Below are 23,965 nucleotides of genomic sequence, written 5' to 3' on the forward strand. Positions count from 1 at the left end.
TATAAAGTTGTAGTCATCAAAAACATATGGTAAAAGCTAAGAAATAAACTGTAGATCAGTGAAATAGATTGGATACATATGACACAATAATCAATGACTATAGTAATCTAGCATATGATAAAATCCAAAATTCCAGGTTCTGAGATAAGAAGTCACTATTTCACTAAAAAAACTGGGAAAACTAAAAAATAACTATCTCAGAAACTTGGCATAGACCTACATCTCACCATATACCAAAATAAGATCAAAATAGGTACATGATTAGGTGTAAAGAGTGACACTATCAGCAAATTAGAAGAGCAAGGGATCTTTGGAGAAGGAGGAATTTATAAATAAAGAAGTAGAGAATATTATGAAATGCAAAATAGACAACTTTGATTACATTAAATAAAAAAGGTTTTATATAAACAAAACCAAACAGGCAAGATTAAAAGGGAAGCAGAAAGCTAGGAAAAAAATTTTATAGCCAGTGTTTCTGATAAAGGCCTCATTCCTAAATCATATAAAGAACAGTGTCAATTATTAACACTGTGTCAAATTTACAAGACTACAAATCATTCCCAATTGAGAATTTGTCAAAGGACATGGACAATTTTCAGATGAAGAAATCTATAGTCATATGAAAAAATGCTCTAAATCACTACTGATTAGAGAAATGCGAATTAAAACAACTCTGAGGTACCTACCTTATACCTCTCAGACTGCCTAACATGATAGGAAAATATTATGATAAATAATGGTAGGAATATGGGAAAACTGGGACACTAACAATGCATTGTTGGTGGAGTTATGAACTGATCCAAATCATTCTGAAGAGCACTTTGGAACTATGCCTAAAGGGCTTATAAAATTGTGCATTGCCTTTGAATCAGCAGTGTCACTAATGGGTCTGTATTCCAAAGAAATCATAAAGGAGGGAAAAGGACTCACATGTACAAAAATGTTTGTAGTTGCTCTTTTTGTGGTGCCAAAGAATTGGAAAATGAATAGATATCCATCAATTGGGGAACAGTGAGTAAGTTGATAGTATATGAAAATAACAGAATATTGCTGATAAATAAAATGATTTTAGAAAGGCTTGGAAAGATTTATATGAAGTGATGCTGAGTGAAACAAACAGCTAGGAATAAACTAAACATACAGTAACAGCAAAATTATGCAATAATCAACTATGAAAGATTTGGTTCTTCTCAGTGCTTCAATGATCCAAGGTAATTCCAAGACTTGGGATGGAAAATGCCATCCTCATACAGAAAGAGAACTATGGAGGAGAACCAATAGATGCAATGTTCACTTTTTCCCCCCTTTTTCTTCTGTTTAATTTTTCTCTCGTGGTTTTTCCCTTTTGTTGTGATTTTTCTCTTCCAATGTGATTCAAATGGTAATGTTAAAAGAAATGAATTTTATATATATAAAACATATATACACACACCTATATACATATATGTAAGTGTATATATATACACATATATATATGTGTGTGTGTGTGTATATATATACACACACACACACACACAAAAAAAAAAAAAAAAAAAACCCAAAATTAAATAAGAAAGCAAGTAAATAAAAGATTTAATCTAGCCAAGAAGTAATGAAGGTATGTGCCAGAGTGATCCTGTGTGAGTAAAAAGTGTCAGATCTGAGATGAATAAGATGTAGAAATAGCAAGATGTGGCAAGTGACTAGACATATGGGGCAAGGAAGAATGATGGGTCAAAGGGAATCTAAGGTTACAAAACTAAAGGGAAAGTTGTTCCCTTTGACCATTGAGAAGTTTAAATAAAGGCATAGCTTTGGATGGAAAGATAATGAGATTAGTAATGAAGAAAGGAGAAGCTTAGATCAAGTAGTCTCATTTTTCTTAGGAAAAACAAATTAAGGTTCTCAGCTATGAAGGGGATAGATATGTGAAAGCCTTGAGTACCAAAATAACTTGAAACAGCTTCTGTGGAAAGTGGGATGAAGAATCAAGGAAAATAAAGGGATTGTTTCACTGAAACTAGGACAATGAAGTGAGTTAACAAATTTATAATGTATTCAACATTATGTATCCCCCTCCAGGTCAGATCAACAAAGAATGAGCAGGGACACTAAAGGCAAATGACAGGAATAATTTAGTGCTCAAGTTTGGCAAAGGTTAAGCAGTAATAGGACAAAAGGAAGTAAATATAAACTATGGGAGTCAACTGGTTAAGCATAGGACTAAGAGTGAAAGCATAAAAAAGTGAAGTCAAAAAAGATATATAAGGAGCTGGAAAAGCATTTAGAGGCAGAGGGATTACAGGCCAAGACTGAGGTATAATATAGGTATTGGACAGATTAGAGATGGAATGCCCCAAAAGTTATCAAACTGTGTATACCCGTTGAGCCAGCAGTGCTACTACTGGGCTTATATCCCAAAGAAATACTAAAGAAGGGAAAGGGACCTGTATATGCCAAAATGTTTGTGGCAACCCTCTTTGTAGTGGCTAGAAACTGGAAAATGAATGGATGCCCATCAATTGGAGAATGGTTGAGTAAATTATGGTATATGAATTCTATGCAATATTATTGTTCTGTAAGAAATGACCAGCAGGATGAATACAGAGAGGATTGGAGAGACTTATATGAATTGATGCTGAGTGAAATGAGCAGAACCAGGAGATCGTTGTATACTTCAATAACGATACAGTATAAAGATGTATTCTGATGGAAATGGATATCTTCAACAAAGAGAGGATCTAATTCAGTTCCAATTGATGGAGGGAATCAGCTATACCCAGAGGGAAGGAACACTGGGAGATGAGTGTAAACTGTCTGCATTTTTGTTTTTCTTCCCAAGTTATTTTTGCCTTCTGAATCCAATTCTTCCTATGCAACCAGAAATTTGGTTCTGTACACATATATTGTACCTAGGATATACTATACACATTTAACATGTATGGGACTGCCTGCCATCTAGGGGAGGGGATAGAGGGAAGGAGGGAAAATTCAGAATAGATGTGAGTGCAAGAGATAATGTTGAAAAAATTATCCATGCATATGTACTGTCAAAAAAAAGTTATAATTATAAAATTAATAAAAAATGTAAAAAAAAAAAAAAAGAATTATACATAAGTTAGACATAAAAAAAAAGAAACTACACATGCTTTATTGAGGAATGAAATATTAAAATACAAAAGTGTCAATATTTCATTTTAGAAAAACATTAAGATTAGTAAATACCCTAGACATCATTATAGAACCCAGAAAGATTTGAATGCTTCACTGGCTATCAGATTATGTACTAATTAACATTTTGTTAACATATAATTATTGCCCTTTTGAGGTTTGTTTTGGTTCCAATCTAGTCTTCCCAAGAAAAGCAAAGCTCTTCCAGATATACTTGTTAGAGCTAAAGATTTCTGTGATTCCATAAAAGAAGGCAAGATAAAGTTAATAAACTGCATATTTGTAAATAGTATCATTTCTCAAATGAACTAATATGAAACCACATAAAATATTCAAGCAGAATTTCTGTCAATTTTAGGAAACTAGAGTTTACATAACAGGGAAGTTTAAAAAAGCAAAATTCTGAGAAGGGGTATTTTAATGAGACAGGTGCATATGATCCAAAGTTTTATCCTAATGGCACAGAGATATTTCAGTGAACAGTCACAAAAAATGAGATTTTTTTCCTTTAGTCTAAGAAAGGCATGGGAAAATGATACCCTTTCATGGCATTTCACAGTAGACGATTTTCTACCTTTCCTCAAACATTTATTAAGTACCTACTCTATGTGTCAGGCATTGTACAGAGCCCTGATAATACAAAACAAAAATGAAATCATGCTCCCTCAAGGAGCTGACTTTCTATAGGAGCTCAAAAAAATTGAAAAAGAACTTCCTTGGAAAGAACATATTCTAAGGAAACTGATTTTTAAAAGAAAAATAAATAAGTAGAAATAGTTAATATTCCCTATAAAGGAACACCTGGATCACTGTTGAGTTAGATGATTATCTTTTAAGAAAGGTATTCTTTTTTACAAAATATTGTGTAAACTTTAAGGTACTATATAAATAGATTATTTTTATCACTGTATGTCTAACTTGTGTGATGTTTAGTTAGAAGAACTAGTGATATTTAACCTGAAAAAGAAAAGATCTTCAGGGAAAAAGGTGAGAAGAACACACAATAGTGTCTTCAAAGATATGAAGAGCCATAATTTGAACAAGAGATCAGACATTCTGTTTGGCTTCAAAGAAACATTAATAGTAATAAATGAGTGAAAATTGCAAAGGCCGATTTTAACTCCAAAGGAAGAACATTTTTAAAACTGGAGCTATATAAAAGTGCAGAAGCTGACTTAGGAGATAATAAGTACCTAGTCATATAGTGGGACAGCAGAGGAAGTTATGTAGTTATGGAGGAGAATCCTAACAGGTACAAATTAGAATGATGTCTTTTTTTCCTGTCATAATGAACTACAAAGGAAAATATCAAAATAAATATATTTTGTGATTAATTTAAGTGTTTAACCTTACTAGTCCAGAAAAACATCTAGCTTTTTTAGCCAGGTTCTCCAACAGGCTACAAGTCATCTATTACTTTGTGATGTCTCTTTCTCCAAAGTGGTAATCTCACTCCCATTTGTTCTACATTCCTTTTCTAAAATGCCCCATACATGCACCTTTTATGTAGAAGATTCTAGGCTAGAAATCTCCAATTTCTTATCCCATCATAAGTTACCAGTATTAAAGAATCAGTAAGACCTACTTCAGCAGATTCTCTTCCTTTTGCAGAGAAGACCAGAGCAGTTCTTATCACAGAAGGGTCTAGAAACTGGAAATGTCTGAGATACTAAAATATGGCCTCAAAATGTCACACACACACACATACACACACACAAAGTTTGAGCACATGCCCTATATATTTTTACATTATGTACAGCTACTACCTTTAATATATCATGCACATTGTAAAACATGGGGAAATACTTAAAAGAATGAGATAGATGATATAAATATTATTTTAATTTATTAATAGTACAAAAACTTTCTGCCTTCACTAAATATAGCATTAGTAATCATCTTCTTTCAAAAATTCTATGATTGAATATGCTTCATTACTGAAAATTCCTATATATGCCCTGATAGCTTAAACTTGTAAATATTTTTTTTTTAAATAATTAATCTTTCAGGTAATTTAATCAATGGAGAAAGCAAAGAAGGTAATTTTTTTAAAAGATCCTTTTATTGAAAGATACATAATACAACAAGCTACTAATAGGTCAAAACAATAAATAACTTTTCATCATTATTTATCTACATATAATATATATATTTTTTACAGTCATATAGTGGTCCAGCAGAGGAAGTTATGGGGTTATGGAGGGGAATCCTAACAGGTACAAATTAGAATGATGTCTTTTTTTTTTTTTTTTTTTTACAAAATTTTTTAAAAAGAGTCTTCTGATTTCAACCAAGCAAAAATTTTATTCCTCTTAAAAACTCATTTCTCTCTTCTTCTGCAATTGTATTTAACATATGAAATCATACTTACTTCCTATTCACGTTAGTATTTTACTCATGCTTTTGTGTGGATGTAAAGAATAGCAAAGTGAGCCAGTATGGCTTGACAGTAGAGCACAAGAAAAGGAATTGAGTATGAAAGGATTGAAAAGCTAAGTCTGAGCCAAGTTGTAAAAGGCTAGAAAAGATAACTTCTATCTTTGATTTTGGAGTCAATAGGGAGCCACAGGAGTTTCTGAGTAGAAGAAATGAAAGATCACAGAAAAATCACTTTTTGACAGGTATTCAAAGAAAGTGAGAGAGAAAAAAATGGAGGTAGGGAAACTCAATTAAGAGACTGCTACAGTAGTGGAGGAGAAGAGACATAATAAAGGCCTCAACTAGGAATGGTGGTTGTGTAAATTTTAAAAAAAAAAAAAGAAAAAAAGATATTATAGGAAGTGGAAATGAAAAGATTAGGCAACTTTCTGGCAATGTTGCAGTGAGAGAAAGGTATTAAAGATGAAGCTAAGATTTTGAAACTGGATGAATAGGATTGTATTATCCTTGACAGAAATAAGAAAGCCTGAAAGAGATGATTTTTGAGAAAGACAATGGAATGAGATTTACAATGCAGATTCTAAACCATCCGTGAATTGACAGACTCAACTCCATCCAGTCCAAAAATAAAAAGGGGCAAGAAAGGGAAAGGAAAAATTTTATTACTAAGAAAATTACATAAAACTAGAATTTCATATAACATCCTATGGTATAATATTATAGATTAAGATAATATGTTTTTAAATATTTTTGATTTTTAAAACATATTATCTTAATCTATAATATTATACCATAATTATGTTGTTTTACAGTGTATATATGCCCAATCAAATTACTTCTAGAATTCAGTTACCCATAGGTCATAAATTTTTTAGTCTTGTTAATAAACTTTTAAATTATTCTTAGTCTTCACATCCTTTTAAACTATCAATATGCAATTATTGGTATTTCAAAGAGATCAAGTGTAGTATTTATGAAACAACTCAACCTGATGACTTCTTTCCTGCAAATTTTCACTTTCCACTTTAACACAACAAAAAATTTGTAGTCCAAAACAAAACCATAAAATTTTAAAGAAAATACATTTTATTAACCTCTTTCTTAACAATCAAAGTAAACTAAAAACAAATGTAGCATTCATTTATAAAGATTAAGCAGAAGGGTTGGAGAAGGAGGAGAAACATAAAGGCACAGTGCCTATATCTACCACTTTTAGGGTCTTTCTAGAATATGTAGAATGAAATATCCAATAGCCTCAACTACATATAATTTTCTAAAATCTTTCATTAAAAACATAAATTGAATTTTTATACTCCCTAAACACATTCTCCAAGTCAGTAACTCACCTCTACTACCACTTGAACTTTTCCAGAATAGTTCTCTATCTTCCTCTCAAAAGCCATCAGGATTTCTTGCATAGGAGCAAGCCTTTCAGGACTGGTTTCAAGATCTTTTGGATTCCAGCTGCTGGAAGAAAAGGGCCACCATTTTTGGTCTCAGGAACTCTTAGGAAATATTAGAGTTCATTCCCTTAGGTTTCACAAAAAGATTTTCAGGGAGTGGGAAAGTAGACTTTTTTTTCTTCTCATGGAAACAGGAAAGGAAGAGGTCAATAATATAAACCACACACCTAGCTCATAATGCATAATTAAATGATGGTGCTGTGGAATTAACTAAGTCTTTTTAGAGGTACAGTCTTTAAATATAACTGAATGGTATATAGCAACAATTAACTAATTGCTTCTGATGAGAGGTAAATAACTTTGAGAGAACATAGTCTTTCTGACTGGCAATTAAAATCAACTTGTGATTACATAAGAACTGAAAAATTTCATATTGCTAACTGAACTTAACTAAGTAACATTGTTGTCATCTCTACTTACAGATTATTTCCATATCAAATAGTATTGAAATGACATTCAGTGAGAAGACTATATATTAAGTGGTAAAACATAAACACTAGAAACTTATCAATCATTATTTGATTTCTAAAGTGTGTCATGAGTTTATCCTAGGAATCAATTTTTAAGTATTTACTTGCAAAGTTCTGAAAGAACAGTCAATGAGGAAGTTTATGTAGCCCTGAGAACATTGAGACAAGTATACTGAGAAAAAATTAATAATAGAATGAATTAAGTATTTATTTTGGAAGTTAGCTTGTCATTATACTATTTCAAAGAGAAACAAGCATAAATTATTCATTCTTGAACTTCATAGAAAAACTGATTAATCAGAATTCAATAAATTTTAAAAATTTAAGTAGTTACTTTGTCTAAAACACTGTACTATATGCTGGAGATGCAAAGAAAAAAGAAACCATCTATAGTCTCAATAAAGACTACTTTCTTATGTATTCTGAGTTAATCAACATTTTTATTTAAATCTTTAATGTTTAAAATATAAAAGGTATAATCATAATTTGACATACATGTCTAATCTTGCCTTTCTTGAGAGGAAAATTAAATTAGGGATAAAGGTAAATGAAACCAAGAACACATACTGAAGCTTTTTTTGATTTTTGTTTTTTAGGAGAAAAAAGGAACTAAAAAGATAGCAAACTAGTATTAAATGTAGCAAAAAAGAGAATTCCAATAATTGTTAAGGCATTTTTAATAAAGGTGTAAGGTGTTACTATAACATAATCATTGCTACTATAAAAATCCATACAGCTGTAGAATGATGGGGAACTTGACAGGCCTAGAACACAGCAGTATATTTTTACAAAGTCTGGTTTGTTTTTTTCCCCTTTGGGAGGCAATCAGGGTTAAATGACTTGCTCAGGATCTCACAGCTAACTTACAATTGAACTCAGGCCCTCCTCGCTCCAGGATTGGTATTCTATCTTCTGAGTCTCAGGAAAACCAACAAGAACACCTCAAGGATTTTTAGGATACTTGCCATCATACCAATTACTAATATGTTTGGCTAGTATATTTGGGGTACAAACTTGTGATTTTGTTTCTATAGAACTCCCAGAAACTCTCTCTATTAATGCAGATTAACAATTGTTCCCTAATTTATACTCTTAATTTCTCAGTTCACCAAGCAATTCTAATTCTCTAAGTAATTAGCCCACTATTATAAAGTAAGCATAGTCAGAGTTGACAATTAAACCCAGGTTTTCCAGATTCTCAGATGAATTTCCCAATCCACTGTATCAAAGAGGATGGGGTTTTTTTTGTCACTCTCTTTTAATAACAAATTATAACCCATCCCTTCTAAAGAAGATGACATAGCTACCTTGAAGCTCCTTTCCTCAATTTCTCTCTGGATCAGAGAAAAGGTACTGCTAATCCTAAAATTAAGGATGCAAAGAATAGAGCACTAGGCCTGTGGTCAGGAATACCCAAGTTTAAATCTGGCCTCAGACACTATGTGACCCTGAGCAAGTCACTTAAGCCTGTTGCCTCAGTTTGCTCATCTGTGAAATAAGCTACAGAAAGAAATGGCAAATCACTCCATTGTTTTTGCCAAGAAAACCTCAAAAGAGGTCCAAAGTGATGGGTGTTTGCAGAAAAGCAAGTAGTAAAGGTAGGAAAGGAGTTAAGTAATGAATGACTTTAAAAGACAGTTTTCTACTTGATCTTGGAGAAAACAGGGAACCACTAAAACTGACTGAATAGTGGTGACATAGTTAAGACTTGAGCTAAGTGGAGAATAGAATAGGGTGGAGAGAAACCTGAGAAAGTAGATCAATCAAAGGACTACTTCAATAGTCCAGATGGAAAGAGATGAGGACCTGCATCAATATGGTATCAATATAACAGGAGAGAAGAGCATACATGAAAGATGTCATTGAAGTACAAACTAAAGAACTTGATAACCAACTAATATATGGGTAGGTGTGTTAAGGAGACAGTGAGAGATAATGAGGAGCTGGGGATGACACCTGAGTTGTAATTCTGCATGATTATGAAGATAGTAGTACATCTGAAAGTAATAAGGAAGACAAAAATAAGAGAATGTTGAGAGTGGAGGAGGGGGAGTAGAAGATGATGAGTTCAGTTTTAGCCATGATGAGTTTAAGATATAAAGATATCTCAAGAGGTCTAATAGGCAGTTGGATGTGTGAGAATGGAGTCAGGGAACATCATTAGCTCTGAGAATTAGATCTGAGAATCATCTTCAGAGATGATAACTGAATTCATGGTAATTCACCAAGCAAATATACTATAGAGAGGAGAGACACAGAACTGAGCCTTAGGAAACATTAACTGTGATGTTCTGACTAGCTTTCTGGAGGTCCTCCTAATGGGTCTTGGTTTCAGCAGAATAATCACCACAAAAATAGTCAGGGATAAATTCCAAAGTCTTCTTCAGTCTTCCAGTCTGCATCAGCAGTCTTAGCCAGCCAGTCAGCAGTCTGCACATCTCAATGTAATGTCCTGCTTTCTAAAGCCCCCAAATTGGGGTGACAAAATGTACCATTGCTTTCTAGAGCCCCTACACCAGGGTAGATTAAAATATAGTATCCAGACTAGCTCTCTGGAGGATCTCTGGAGGAGCTCAAGTCCTTGGTCTTAGTGGAGAAGTGATGAAGGCAGGAGAGCCACCATGAGGCTAATCAATTCTTCTCCTCTTTGGCTGAGTTTGTCCCCAGTTTATATACTCTTTTACAATTAAATGAATTCATCATACTGAGTATAAGCCAATCATTATATGATCTGTGGAAGAAAAGTTTTCGGTAGTTTTGTTTGGACTAAAGCCAGATTGCAAGAGTTGAAGATGACTTTTCTCTTTGTCGAGGTGAACCTCCTCTACATGCCCCCCCCAAATCCCATTCTATACTATCTTCTTCATTAGATCACCTCCTCTGTCATCTCCAGGGAACCATTATTTGCTGTAAGATTAAATCAATCATAGTGAAGTAGAGAACTATTAATCCCCATGCTAAACTAAATAACCACTGTCTTAGAAATTCCATTGAGTCAATAACTTATAAGAATCCTTGCCTCAAGTATATTCCTCCAGAGTTCTGGCCCACTACAATTTTTTTTTTCCCTGAGGCTGGGGTTAAGTGACTTGCCCAGGGTCACACAGCTTGGAAGTGTTAAGTGTCTGAGACCAGATTTGAACTGAATTCAAGGCTGTTGCTCTATCCACTGCGCCACCTCGCTGCCCCCAGCCCATTACAATTAACAGTCAGTTAGTACAAGACCCAGCAAGAGAGTCTATAAAGGAACAAAAATTAAGAGAAAAACCAAGAAAGAGCAATGTCACAAAATGCCAGAGAAGAGAATAATGAGGTGAGGTCAAGTGACAATGTCAACGTATCCAGAGAAGTAGCAAGAAGGATAAGGATTATAGAAACTATCATTGGATATGGCTGTTAAGAAATCACTGGTAATCTGAAGTGAATAGTTTCATTCTGATGACTTCTGAAGCCAGACTACAAAGAGTCAAGAAAGTTAAAGGAAAGGAAAGGGAGTCACTTATTTTATACGGCCATTTCAAGAATTTTAGCCAAGAAAGAGAGGAGAGATAGAGGAAGATGATTAGTGTGACTGATGATGAATCAAGTAAAAGCATTTTTTGGAAGTACACAAGCCATGGATATGTTAGCAGGAAGCAGGGAGACACAAATGTTAAACAGGGAAAAAATAAAGATTAGTGAGACACTGGAGATGACAGAGGAGGTGATCTAATGAAGAAGATAGTATAGAATGGGATTTGGGGGGGCATGTAGAGGAGGTTCACCTCGACAAAGAGAAAAGTCATCTTCAACTCTTGCAATCTGGCTTTAGTCCAAACAAAACTACCGAAAACTTTTCTTCCACAGATCAATTATCTTCCAATCATCAAATTCAATTTTTTTTTTTTTTGGTATGTTCTTTGACCAACATAAGTTTTTGGAAGGGATGATTACTAAGCCTTTCTTACTATACAGTCTTTCCTTCTTGGATTCAAAGTCTCTAAGCTCTCCTGGTTCTGGTTCTTTATCTACAAATACGCTTCTTTTTTTATGGTTCTTTCACTTCATTCCAATCTGTTAAAAGTAGATATTTCCCCAAAAGTCTCTCTCTTGTTCCTCTATAATACTCCATTTAAAAAATCTCATTCACCCCTATGGTTTCAACTACCACCTCCATGGAGATAACTCCAAAATCTCTATTTGCAATCTCTTCCCCTATAACTCACATTCCAATTTTTCAGATATCTTCCAGAAACCGGTATTCTTAGTCCAGCGTTTGCTGTGTCTTAAAAATAAGCTTCTACACAGAAAAGAATAGAGCTATGTAGTCTTCTTTCCATGGATTCTATTTCCTCAGCTAGTTCTAATCAATGTTTAATTTGGCAATTAATAAATTCATTTTTGGTAATGGCATTAGCAGTTGGCAATTAATAAAACATTCTGACAATTATATTAACATCTGCTTTATTCCCTTCTGAACACTGAGAATAGTCAATATAATTTCTTTGTATTCCTCACCATCTAATGTTGTAGATAGTAAACAGATAAAATAAAGTGAAAGAGTAGTCTATAGATCATAGCATACAAATGATGATAAACTAGATTCCAGAGTTTCATTTGTTGGGCTTTTTTATATATATTAATAAGGTTACCACTAAGAGACACGTGGAAATCTTTTTTATAATATATTTGACACTAGAATTATAGGGAATCCCTAATAATAGAGAAGTATATAGAAAAAAAAAAAACTCAAAGTAATTTTACTTAGCATTCCAGAAGCCTAAAATGGAATATTAAAAAAAAAAAAAAAATCAAAAAGAAAATAATTACTATTAAAAATCCTAATTAATCCTAAATTTAATTATGCTTTTTGAAAATTGTAGAGGGGATGCCAAGATGGCAGAATAAGGACAGGAAATTGCCCAACCTATCTCCCAAACTTAGCATTAGAACATCCAAAATGGAGTAGAACGTTTTCTAACTGAAGGCAATTTAAAAGGTCTGTGATATCAGAGTGGGAGTCTAGCTTACAGTCCCAGGGCTGGGTAGGGCAGGCTAGCACAGCCTTGGACCCAGTCTCAGTCCTGGCCTGACCTGAACTCTGACCAGATCTCTCAACTCAGAGAATCTACTGCTCACCTCCTGAAAAAGATCACAAAATGAAAAACTTTCAGGAATATTATAGCCAAATTCTGGAATTCCCAGGTCAAGGAAAATGAATTAAGTATAGTGGAGCCGCAGTCAGAATGACATAACATTTAGCAACTTCTGCATTAAAAGATCAGAGGGCTTGGAATATAAGATTTCAGAGAGCAATGGAGCTGGATTACAACCAAGAATCACCAATCTTGTGAAACTGAGTATAATCCTTCAGAGGATAATGAAACTGAGGATTTTCAAGCATTAATGCTGAAAAGTCCAAAGCCAACTGGAAAATGTGATTTTCAAATACAAGACTCTGGAGAAGCATAAGGAAGTAGGGAAAGTAATGTCATAAGGGACTTTTAAAGATTTATCTGTTTATATTCCTACATGGGAGGATGATGCTTGTAACTCATTAAACATCCCCATTATTATGGCAGTTAGGAGGAGTACATATAGGCACGGGTCTGAGTTGACTATGAAGGGGTAATACTTTTTATTTTTTAAATGATGAAATTGAAGGATGAGAGAGGAATGTATTAGGAAAAAGGGAAAGAGAAATACAATGGTGCAAATATTCTGACAAAAAAAGTGAAGGGGAAAAAGGTAAGGAGAGGGAGAGTGAATGAACTTAACTCTCATCAGAATTGGCTTAAATGAGAAAAAACACATACTCAATAGGGGTACAGAAATCTATCTTATCCTGCAGGAAAATAGAAGGGGAACAGGACATAGGAAGAGGTAGTTGGGTAATAAAAGAGAGCATATTGGGGGAGGGAATGGTTAGTAACAAAATGCTTGAAGAGGGACAGGATGAAAGGAAAGGGAGAATAAATGGAGGGGAATACAATTAGCAATAGTAATTATAAAAAAAAATTTTCAAAGCAAGTTTCTCTGATAAGAACTCATTTCTCAAACATGGGAACTGAGTCAAACTTATAAAAAAATAAAAGCCATGCCCCAATTGATAATGATCAAAAGATATGATCTGTGCCCAAAGGATTGCAAATTCATATATATCCTTTGACCTAACAACACCACTACTAATATAAATACCAAAAGAGATGGGGGGAGGGGGGAAGGGAAATAACCTATATGTACCAAAAAAAAAAAAAAAAAATTCATAGCAGCTCTCTTTTCAGGACAAAAAAAAAAATTTTTTTTAAATGAAGGGGGTGCCCATCAATTGGGGAATAGCTCAATAAAACTGGTATGTGTGTTGGAATATTACTGTTCTCTGGGAAATGATGAGCATGATGCTCTCAGGAGAAAAAAAACAACAACAAACACCTGAAAGTCCTCTATGAACAAAGTAAAATATATTGCATACAAAGTAATAGCAATGTTCTGGGATGACCAGCTATAAATGACTGTAATTCTCAGTAGTACAATCATCCACAACTACTCTGAAGGACTTATGATGAAAAATCCTATCCATACCCAGAGAACTAACTGATTGTGTCTGAATACAGATTGAAGCAATCTCCCTCACCCCCATACAACCTGACTTTTATAGAAATGTTTTGTATAATTTCACATGTGGTTTCTTAATTGTGAGTGAGGATAAATGGAGAGAACCTAAAACTCAAAAATCTTAAAACAAATGTTAAAAAAAAAAAAAAAATTGTGTTGAATGTAACTAGAGGAAAATATTAAATAAACTGATAATTGCACAAAAAATTTTACATTGTGCCTTTTAAAAAGTAAATATATAATATTTTGCCTTCCCAGTAATTGCTTAAGAGCTTCTAGATTTCAAAACCATATCTCTATTTCTCATCCTAGAAGTTCCCTTAGAACCTGGTTTCTTCTTATCCTGTTACTACGCCTACTCATTCTGAAATATCCCAACAAAATGACTACTATCATTTTCCCAATGGTAAGTTTTTCCCATTCTCTATTTTGTGGAGGTTTTCAAGTTATCCTGTTACCATTTCCCATCCAGTTCTGCTCCTAATTTTTTAAAAGTAAAAAACCATGACTCTGAAACATTTTTTAGCTTACTTTTTCTGTGCTACACACACACACAAACACACACACGTAAACCTCTTGAGGCAAAGGTATTATCCTTCCTTCACTACCTACTATTACAAGTCTTTAATCATTTTCAAGGCCTCATTTGTAAAATGAAAATGTAAAATGAACAATTTTTAAATTTAATTATTGAATTATCTCTTAGGTTCACTCCAACTCTAAAACTTCAGCTCTGCTCTGTTTTTAAACACAAATTTAAATATTTGGGTAAATATTCAGTATAAAGCTTTCTAACCTATCTAAAAGTAAATTATACCCATAAAGCCATGGTTGAAATAGAGTGCTAATAAATGAATGAATAAATGAATAGATAAATAAATGAGTGAATGAATGAACAAATAAATAAATGAATTAATAAATAAGTAAATAAACAAATAAATGTGTGGGTGGGCGAATAAATAAATAAATAAATGAGCTCACAACTCAAAATGGAGGGGGAAAAAAAACCCGCCAAGCTTATAAATGAATGTGTGTGCAATCCTCAAAGACATTCCATCTCCCTAAATACAAATACAGAAACAGATACGCATGCGTGTTTATTGGCAAGCTATTATGTTTCTAATTTAATTATGCTTTTTTAAAATAAAATCTGAAAAAAAAATTTCTACATTGTTCCTCTTTAAAAATATGCAATATTTTGCCTTCCCTACATTTGGTAATATTGGAAATTATGAAGACAGAATGTAACATTGAGAGAGAAGAAAAATTAGTAATGTTAACACAATATTGTTATCTTAAAGCCTAAAAAAGCTAATAGTTATAGATGCACCAAAATAACCATGTAATAAAGTAGTCTCATATATAACTTTAAAAGAACAAAGCAAAACGCTATTTTCAACTTTTTTTAAACTTTCTATTTTATTTTACAACATTGCTATATTATTAGAAGCCCTCTGTAGGCTTCTAGATTTATTGGTTCAGAATTCTTACAAACAACTTTTATTTTCTCTAAATGTCTGGTTATCTTGTTTCTTAGTATAAAGTTATATTAACATTTAAGTTACACAGTCTACTAATTGTACTAGTTTGATATCTATATTATACAAATAGAAATATATATCTGTATTTAATGAAAGAAAAAAAAAAAAAAAAAGAACTTAAGACCACACCCCTAACCCAGTCTATTAGATGAAGTTCTAATTCACTCAATTAACTCAGTATTGTCATAAACTGAACATATCTAACTTTCTTTTTCAGTCCATTTGTGTAAAGTTCTTGTCCTCTCTCAATTGGAATCCTTCTCTGGGAGGAGATTTCTTTTCTCTGTGGATCCTTTTCTCTGTAAGCAGGTTTATTGGGAGCTCTGAATCCTCCAGCTCTTGTCCTTCCCCAATCCAGATACCTCCTCCTCCAGGCCAAAGTCCCAACTCTGGCCCAGACTCAACTACTTCTTCCTCCAGAGTGCCACCCCAACTCTGGCCCAGAGTAGACTCTTCTCCAGGCCCAATGTTGCTTCTTTTATCCTCCCAGAGAATGGGTGTGGGATAACTCAGGGGCTTGTGGGGAAAATACTTCAACCAATGAACTTGCTCCTTTTAAAGGTTGTGTAAACTCCTTTTCATATGTAAACTCCTCAGAAGTTCAAAGGGATAAACTCCTCTTAAAGACGGGAACCAAAAGGTGTGAACTAGAGAATTGTTAAGTACTGACTTAGCACTTAGTAAGAACCTAACATCTCATCTCATTAGCACTTAGTAAGAACCTAACACATTTCAACAAGAATCCTCAAGTCATGGTGACCATCACACTGTCCTATACATGTAAATCATGTTTACCTTTACCTTCATGTCTTGTTTTTCCTCTTTCCATTTAATTGTCTTATTTAATTTCCATTTAATTATCTTAGAGAAGACAGAATTAGGGACAAAGCCTGTGAATTCACTAATCTATGGAATTCCCAGATGTGGAAACTACCAACGCTAAAAGGTTAGCATCTTTTGTCCAATTTTGTTATTCAAAGCACTGAGAGATTAAGAGACTTAGCCAGGGGCAGAAAGCCACTATTTGTCAGATGGGGAACTTGGACTCATATGTGCCTGGCTCTTAGACCAGCTCTCTATTCATCACACAACACTATCACATGTGCTTTAGTTAATAGTCCTAAATCACATCACCTCTGAAAGTCTTCTGAAGTCTCAAAATTCTAGGACTGACTTTATTTGTTTCTGTCTAAAAATTTACTAATAGTTCCAGCCTTTTTTTTTTTTTTTTTTTGGTTCTTTCAAAGAGATAACAATATTTCTGTCAACTTAATCATCTAATTTCTAATGATAAAAATAATCCACATTCTTTTAAATATGAAAATTTGCATTATTAGCTCCAATTAATTCATTTTCATCTAAGGAGTAACTGCTTAAAAATTTCTACAGCTCTTCTTTTGAAATTACCTCCTGAGCCTGTTTCACACGCTTCTAAATATCCATTATTAGGCCACTTTCATTTTTTATTAGAGAATCTGAATTTTGGAAATAACTAATATAAGTAATTCAGAGTTACTTTTAATAACGAAGGTGAATGATCCAGCTAAGTAGCATCATTTTAGGTCATTTGATTATATACTGTCAATAACTTTTACATGTAGCTTATGAGAAATTAAAGAGTGACCAAAGAAGTATGACTTTAAAGGGTGATTTACCATGACAGAATCACTGAAAGAGATGTATAATGTCCTGAGATAGCTACCTACCTGAAAGGGGATATTTTATTTGGATGTATAAAGCCTAGTATGATTATTTTAAAAAATTAATCATGTGCTTTAGACTAAGAATCCATGCCATAGAACACTTTATTAGAAAAAACTCTAGAATTTGCCCAAATTGCTATGTATCACAATAGAAATATTCAATCTAATAAACAGTTTCAGCACATTTGACCTAAGGACAACAGACTGTTATATATTCATGTGGAAGACTTAGTATAGACCAGTTCATGCTGGATATAAGGTTGGAAACAAATTAAGAAAGAAGGTGGCTGGTTTTAAATTATAAACTAAAATGTTTTCACTTTATATACAATAAGATAGCAATGAAAAGTTCCTAAGCAGAAAAAGAATATGATCAAAGTTCCTAACCTTAATATAAAGTTATATATACACAGATAACAATTGAATTTATGAAAATGGATGAATTCTCCAAGGTAGAAATCCAAGGTAAAAAAGAGAAGGCTAAGGAATGAACTTTGAGAATCGAATAACAAATAGCAAAAGACATAAAGAATTTAAGACAAAATAAAAAATACAAAGAAAGCCCTGAAAATGAGGAGATGACTGATGATCTTTAAAAATTACTTCAAGTGAAGTGAAATGCACTTTGGAGAATTAAGAAGTTTATAAGAAAACAAACCAAATAAAAAGCTAATTTGTCTTCCCTCAAAATCTCAATGTACCTCAAAATAAAGCCTAGATTAAAATGTGCATAATTTGACCATATTATTTGTATTAATTACCACAGGTTTAAAATGTTTCTTTTTGTAGTTATCCCCAGGCTAATCAAACAATTATATAGATTCTTTATTTCAAGTAATGCAAAGCATATAGCAGATATGCTATAATATAAATCTTTATTGTTCTGAAATATTATAATTGTTTACACTATTAAAAACAAAAAATATTTCATTGCAAAACATAAAAAGATTATAATGGAGATAATATCAAGGATTTTAAAATTGGAAATGTTCACTTTTAGGACTCAAATTCATCAAGATGGGCTTAAAGTACAGTCAGGATTCACCAAATTACATAAATTAGACTGTCTTTGATTATGAATTTGAATAAAATATATACTATTCTGTCTTTTTCAGAAAAAAAAAGGGGAAATATTAAATGCAAAAACAGGATTTCTTGACTTGTCTTGAGTTTTACAATAGGACACTCCTAAAATGTTTCTTCTAAGAGAGATTTCTTACAAAAAAGCAAGGAGATGAAATGATTAAATTTTGGTCATCAGTTTTTCCTAACTTTAGTAAATGTAATAGGGGAAAATTATATAAATCCTACTGTAAATATTTATGCACTTAGATTTCAGGTCAAGAAGAAATACCTTCAAAAGACCATATATACATACTTCAATTATACCTTTTAATGTTAGTTCTCAGGTGCTACATATATCTCAGAAATATTTTACATAAATATTTTTATAATCACTATTTTATAAGCAACATTAAATTTCATTAAAAGTTAACTTTACCTGTATTTGTTCTGGTGTCCACTGATCAAGGTTAACTGACTTGACCCTGGATATATGAACACCAAGATTTCTGTGAATTCCAGCACATCGAATGCAAATAAATACACCAATATTCCAAGATGCCCATCGTGGACCTAAATCAAAAAAAGCAAAAGAGAAGGGATTTATTATCTCTATATTTTCTAAAGTCTGATTTTCAATGTAATTCCAGGACAAGCAAAAGGAAATTAAAAACACATTTTCTCAATAGTATTTTATTTTTCCAAATACATGTAAAGATTGTTTTCAACATTCATTTTTGTAAAACTTGGTATTCCAAATTTTTCACTTTCCCTCCCTTACCTTTGCCCTTCCCCCTTTCCCAAGAAGAAGCAAGCAATCATACATAAGGTATATATGTGCAATTTTAAAAATATACATCTATATATGTCATATTGTGCAAAAAAAAAAATTAGATCAAAGTGGGAGGAAGCTATGTGAAATAAAAAGAAAAAAAAATGAAAATAATATGCTTCAATTCAGTTTCCATAGTTCTCTCTGGATGACATTTTCTATCCCAAGTCTACTGCAATTGTCTTGAATCACTACACTACTGAAAAAGAGTTGAGTCCAGTACAATTGATCAACATATAATGTTGCTGTTACCGTGTACAATGTTCTCCTGGTTCTGCTCATTTCACTCAGCATATTTTAAATATGTTAAGAAAAAATGCTTTAGTTAATACTAAAAAAGGTTACAAAAAGTACATCAGAAATCTAAATAATTTTCTGATTTTTCCTTTCTAGCAACATAAGTTAAAGCTGTCTACCATTTTGAAATCAATTTATGGGTGAAACTTTTTATGTATCTCATTTAAACCAAAAATCTCAAAACATTTCCTTAAACAAGATCTAAAATTCTGACTAAATACAATAATACAATGCCAAAAAAAAAAAAAAAATCCCAACAAATGGGTAATGCATTTAGGGCATTTTGCTGTCATAAGTCTCAGATTAACTAAAGCTTAAATTATTTATTTTGTAAATTCAACCAAGTTTCTTTTTTTATATGGTTGATCTACTCTAACCTAATCATTTTCTAATACCTGGTTAGTTTTATTCTGTAAAATTTTTCCTCTCAACTTTTTGAGAAGTGGGTCTTAATATAAGGTCTTAAAGAAAGCATTTGGTCGATCTGCAGCTTTAAAAAAGGAAAAAAAAAATTGAAGGAACAAATTATTATTTTATTTTCACTTTCTTAAGGTAAGCATTTACTGAGGAAATATGCTATTGTTATAGTCCTCCCTCCAGAAGAATAGATTAGTAAGTGTCATTTTAAACTATTTAATATACAAGTTTACAATCTATTGCCCTAATCAAAATTTGAAAAGACAGTACAAATATATTTCAAATCTGAGTACATGAATTAAAATTGTTTACTAATATTACAGTTTTGTTCTAATTGTAAAAACTGACATTTAAAACTTTTTATTTGAAGCATAATACCTCTAATTGCCAATACAGCTTTTTAAGAGAGCAAATTTACCCCAAACAAAATAATTTCTTAATTATTAAGGGCAAAAGTTTGTTTATCTCAAAAAAAAAAAAAAAAAAAATACAAGTTGAAAAACAGAAAAAGCACTAGATTCAGAGTCAGGAGACAGAACTCTATTATCAGTTATTGATTGCAGAATACCCACAGGTAAGGATATATACCCTACCTCCCTTAAATCCAATTTCATAGAAATAATGAAGATGAGCTTGGAGAAGACTTTTGGAGATAGTAGAGGACAGAAGAGTCTGCCACACTATGATTCGTGGAGTCATTAACTAAATGAACAACAATCTCACTGACAGTTCCTTCCACATCTGATGCAGCTCACAATTCGCTCATATCTCCATTCTATACAACTGTTCTCATTTCCCACAAATTTTCAACAAGGGATCATGCACAAATCCACTGGAGCCATTCCTCTTTTAAATCTTTATATTTTATAATTAAGTTTATATACTGTTTAAAAGTGTGTAAGGCACTATGTGTGATTAAATTTTGAGACATTCTGGATATTACCTTATTTGATCCTTACAACTCTGTGAGATAATATTATCCCCCCTCCCCATTTTATTGATAAATAAATTGAGGTAAGAGATGTAAAATGACAAGGGCAGAAAGCTATTAAGTGTAAGACAAGTCTTCCTAACTCAAAAACTCCACATGAGTCCTCTGTTTCACAAACAGCAACAAAGAATAGAACTCTTTTTTATCCTCAATCTGGTCAAATATCTCTTATTATATTCAACTTTTTCCCTTCACAATCTTTCACTGGAAATATGGCACAGCCAAGTCACATCCATCAAATAACTCTCCATTCCCATTCTGATGACCTTAAACCTTAAGTTTTCCAAAATTATGATATTTTGTGATATATAATCATACAAAAAGTACAGACAGAACATTCATTACTGTTTACTGGTGACAGTGAAAAGTCATACAGTGCTTTTAATGACTACCTAGCTTGTCCCTAAAACCAAAGCTTTTAAACAATTAAAAGTTTTGAGTTACCTAAAAGGCAAGTGAAAGGTATACACTCAGTGTGAACTCACTGAAACAAATTACCAATTAAGAATTGCATAAAATAACCATAACAGTTGTCAAAGAACTATAAAATGAAGAAATGTCAGAATGTTAAAATGGTATTCAATATAAAAGCCATTTCTAAAATATATAGAGAACTGAATAAAATTTATAAAAATATAAGTCATTTCCCAACTGATAAATGGTCAAAGCATAGGGACAATTTACATTGGATTAAAAACATTTCTAGTTAAATGAAAAAATGTTTTAAATCACTATTGATTAAATAAAAATGCAAATTAAAACCATTCTGAGGTGCCACCTCATACTTATCAGATTGGCTAAAATGATAGCAAAAAGAAATGATAAATGTTGGAGAGGATGTGGGAAAGTTGCAATACTAATACATTGTTGGTAGAGTTATGAACTGATCTAATTATTTTAGAGAACAATGCTGAAAGGGCTATAAAACTGTGCATATTTTTGATCCAGAATCTCAGAGAAATCATGAATAGGAGAAAAAGACCCACATGTATAAACATACTTATAGTAGCTTTTTTTGTGGTGGCAAAGAATTGGAAAGTGAGTGAATGCTCATCAATTGGAAAATGGCTAAGTTATGATACATGAAAATAATGGAGTAATATTGTTTTATAACAAATGATGAACAGGCTAATTTCAGAAAGCCCTGGAAAGGCCTTTACATGAAGTGAGCAGAACCAGGAAAACAATGCACCAAGTAACAGCAAGATTGTGTGATGATCAAATATGACAGACTTAGCTCTTTTCAGCAGTTCAGTGATCCAAGGCAATTCCGATAAACTTTGAATGAAAAATGCCATCCGCATCCAAAAAGAGTTATGGCTACTGAATGTGGACTAAAGCAAATATTTTCACTTTTTTTTTTCCTTCTTTCTTATTTTTTCCTTTTATTCTAATTTTTTTCTTCCAACATGACTCATACTGAAATATGTTTTTAAAAAATGAATATATGTACATATATATGTAAAACCTAAAAAAATTTTAAATGATATTCAATGTCAAGAGAATTATAAACTCTCTACCATGATGATTATCCTACCCTTATCAAAGATTTACTGAAGTATTTGTATAAGAGTTACATAGAATGGATATTATGAATGGAATGAAATCTATTACCGAAATATTCCTATTGATGAAATCATAGTATAATATTCAAAGAGGGCCTACTGCTCAAACCAATGTTAACATCAAGAATTGCCTATACTGCCTTAGGGAAAAAGGTTAACTATAGCTTTTTTTCCCTAGTGAGTGCTAATTTTGTTTAATTAGTTTAAAAGTTCTATTAAAGAATTGTCTTTTACTATTATGTGTTCCACAGAATCTAGCACTATGATGAATAAATAAGTCAATCAATTCCTGACTAACTTATTAGCTTCAATAAGCATTATTTTTTTTTTCCTTACTGAACTTCTTAGTGGGTAAGACCCTTTCTAAGTGTTCCTTTTTTTGCTTCTTAAAAAAAGGAACGGAATTTACTGAGGTAGATGCACTTTCCTACTACCACTATCACTTTCTTGTTATTCTGAGTGCCAAAATTATGTTCCTAAATCACAGAACTGACCATGTCACTCTTCTCTGTACTCAGAAAGCTCCTGTAGTTCCTTGTAGCCTCTAGGGTAAATACAGAGGTAGCTAGGTGTCCAAAGTGGATAGAGCAGCAGCCTTGAATTCAGGAGGACGAGAGTTCAAATCTGGTCTCAGACACTTAACACTTCCTAGCTGTGTGACCCTGGGCAAGTCACTTAACCCCAGGGGGGGGGGGGGAAACCAACACAATCTGGCTCCACAATTTAACCTATTCACACCCATCTTCCAATACTTATTACAAAAAAGTTGTCTTCACATCTGCTCTACTCAACAGCCAAAATGACCTATTTACTTACTGTCCTCTGTTCATGATATTCTCATGATTTCTGATGTGTCATCTTTACAAAGGCTATAGGTCCCATAATTGGAACACATTGCTTCCTTACCTTAGAATTCCTAGTTTCCTTCAAGAATCATTTCTTATAATAGATCTATGCTGATTCCCTCCAATTACTATTAGTTCATTCCCTATTCCAAGTTACTTTGTATTTTCTAGTTATTAATTTGTACACGTATCATTTCAAGTAAATATAATTATAATATAAGCTCCCTAAAATCAGCAACTACTTTGTTTTCCTTTTTGTAACTTCAATGTTTAGCAAAGTGCCTAGTGTTTAGTGAATGAGAATATGAGATTACAAAGAGTCATGAAACCTATCATGTCAGCATCCAGAATTACACATTTGACATTATCTGCAGCCAAAAACCCCTGAACATGTAGTTCAATGTCAGGACTAACTTTGAAAAGGAAAGAATTAAAGAAATACTAAATACTTTGGTCAAAGTTGGGTTCTTTGAATAACTCTAGGAAAACTCTCTACGAATACTGTTTTGGAATAGAATTTTACATAAAGTTATATTGAAACCCTTTTAATTTTTCTATCAGATTATAATATAATCTCTCCAAACCTTTCATAAGAAACAGTTCCATTTAGAAAAGCAACACTTAGGAAAAAACAAAAGAAGGCGGAAAGGTAAATA

General features: G+C 32.6%; 1 protein-coding gene across 5 annotated transcripts in view; it reads right to left on the reverse strand.

Moving 5' to 3' along the window:
• Positions 1-23,965, reverse strand: part of SMAP1 (small ArfGAP 1) — a 187,139-nt gene that overhangs the window by 100,662 nt on the left and 62,512 nt on the right. For 2 of the 5 annotated variants that reach the window (XM_074310565.1, XM_074310561.1), the window contains exons 1-2: positions 12,581-12,714; positions 6,876-6,996 (exon numbers count right to left, since the gene is read on the reverse strand). In XM_074310565.1, the coding sequence (XP_074166666.1) occupies positions 6,876-6,996; positions 12,581-12,699 (240 nt within the window). In that variant the 5' untranslated portion in view covers positions 12,700-12,714. Of the gene's footprint in view, positions 1-6,875; positions 6,997-12,580; positions 12,715-18,801; positions 18,936-23,965 lie in introns of those variants that run through there. The other 3 variants (XM_074310560.1, XM_074310563.1, XM_074310562.1) reach the window with 2 other exon arrangements.

Source organism: Sminthopsis crassicaudata, chromosome 4 (assembly GCF_048593235.1).
Source record: "Sminthopsis crassicaudata isolate SCR6 chromosome 4, ASM4859323v1, whole genome shotgun sequence".
NCBI classification, from domain to species: domain Eukaryota; kingdom Metazoa; phylum Chordata; class Mammalia; order Dasyuromorphia; family Dasyuridae; genus Sminthopsis; species Sminthopsis crassicaudata.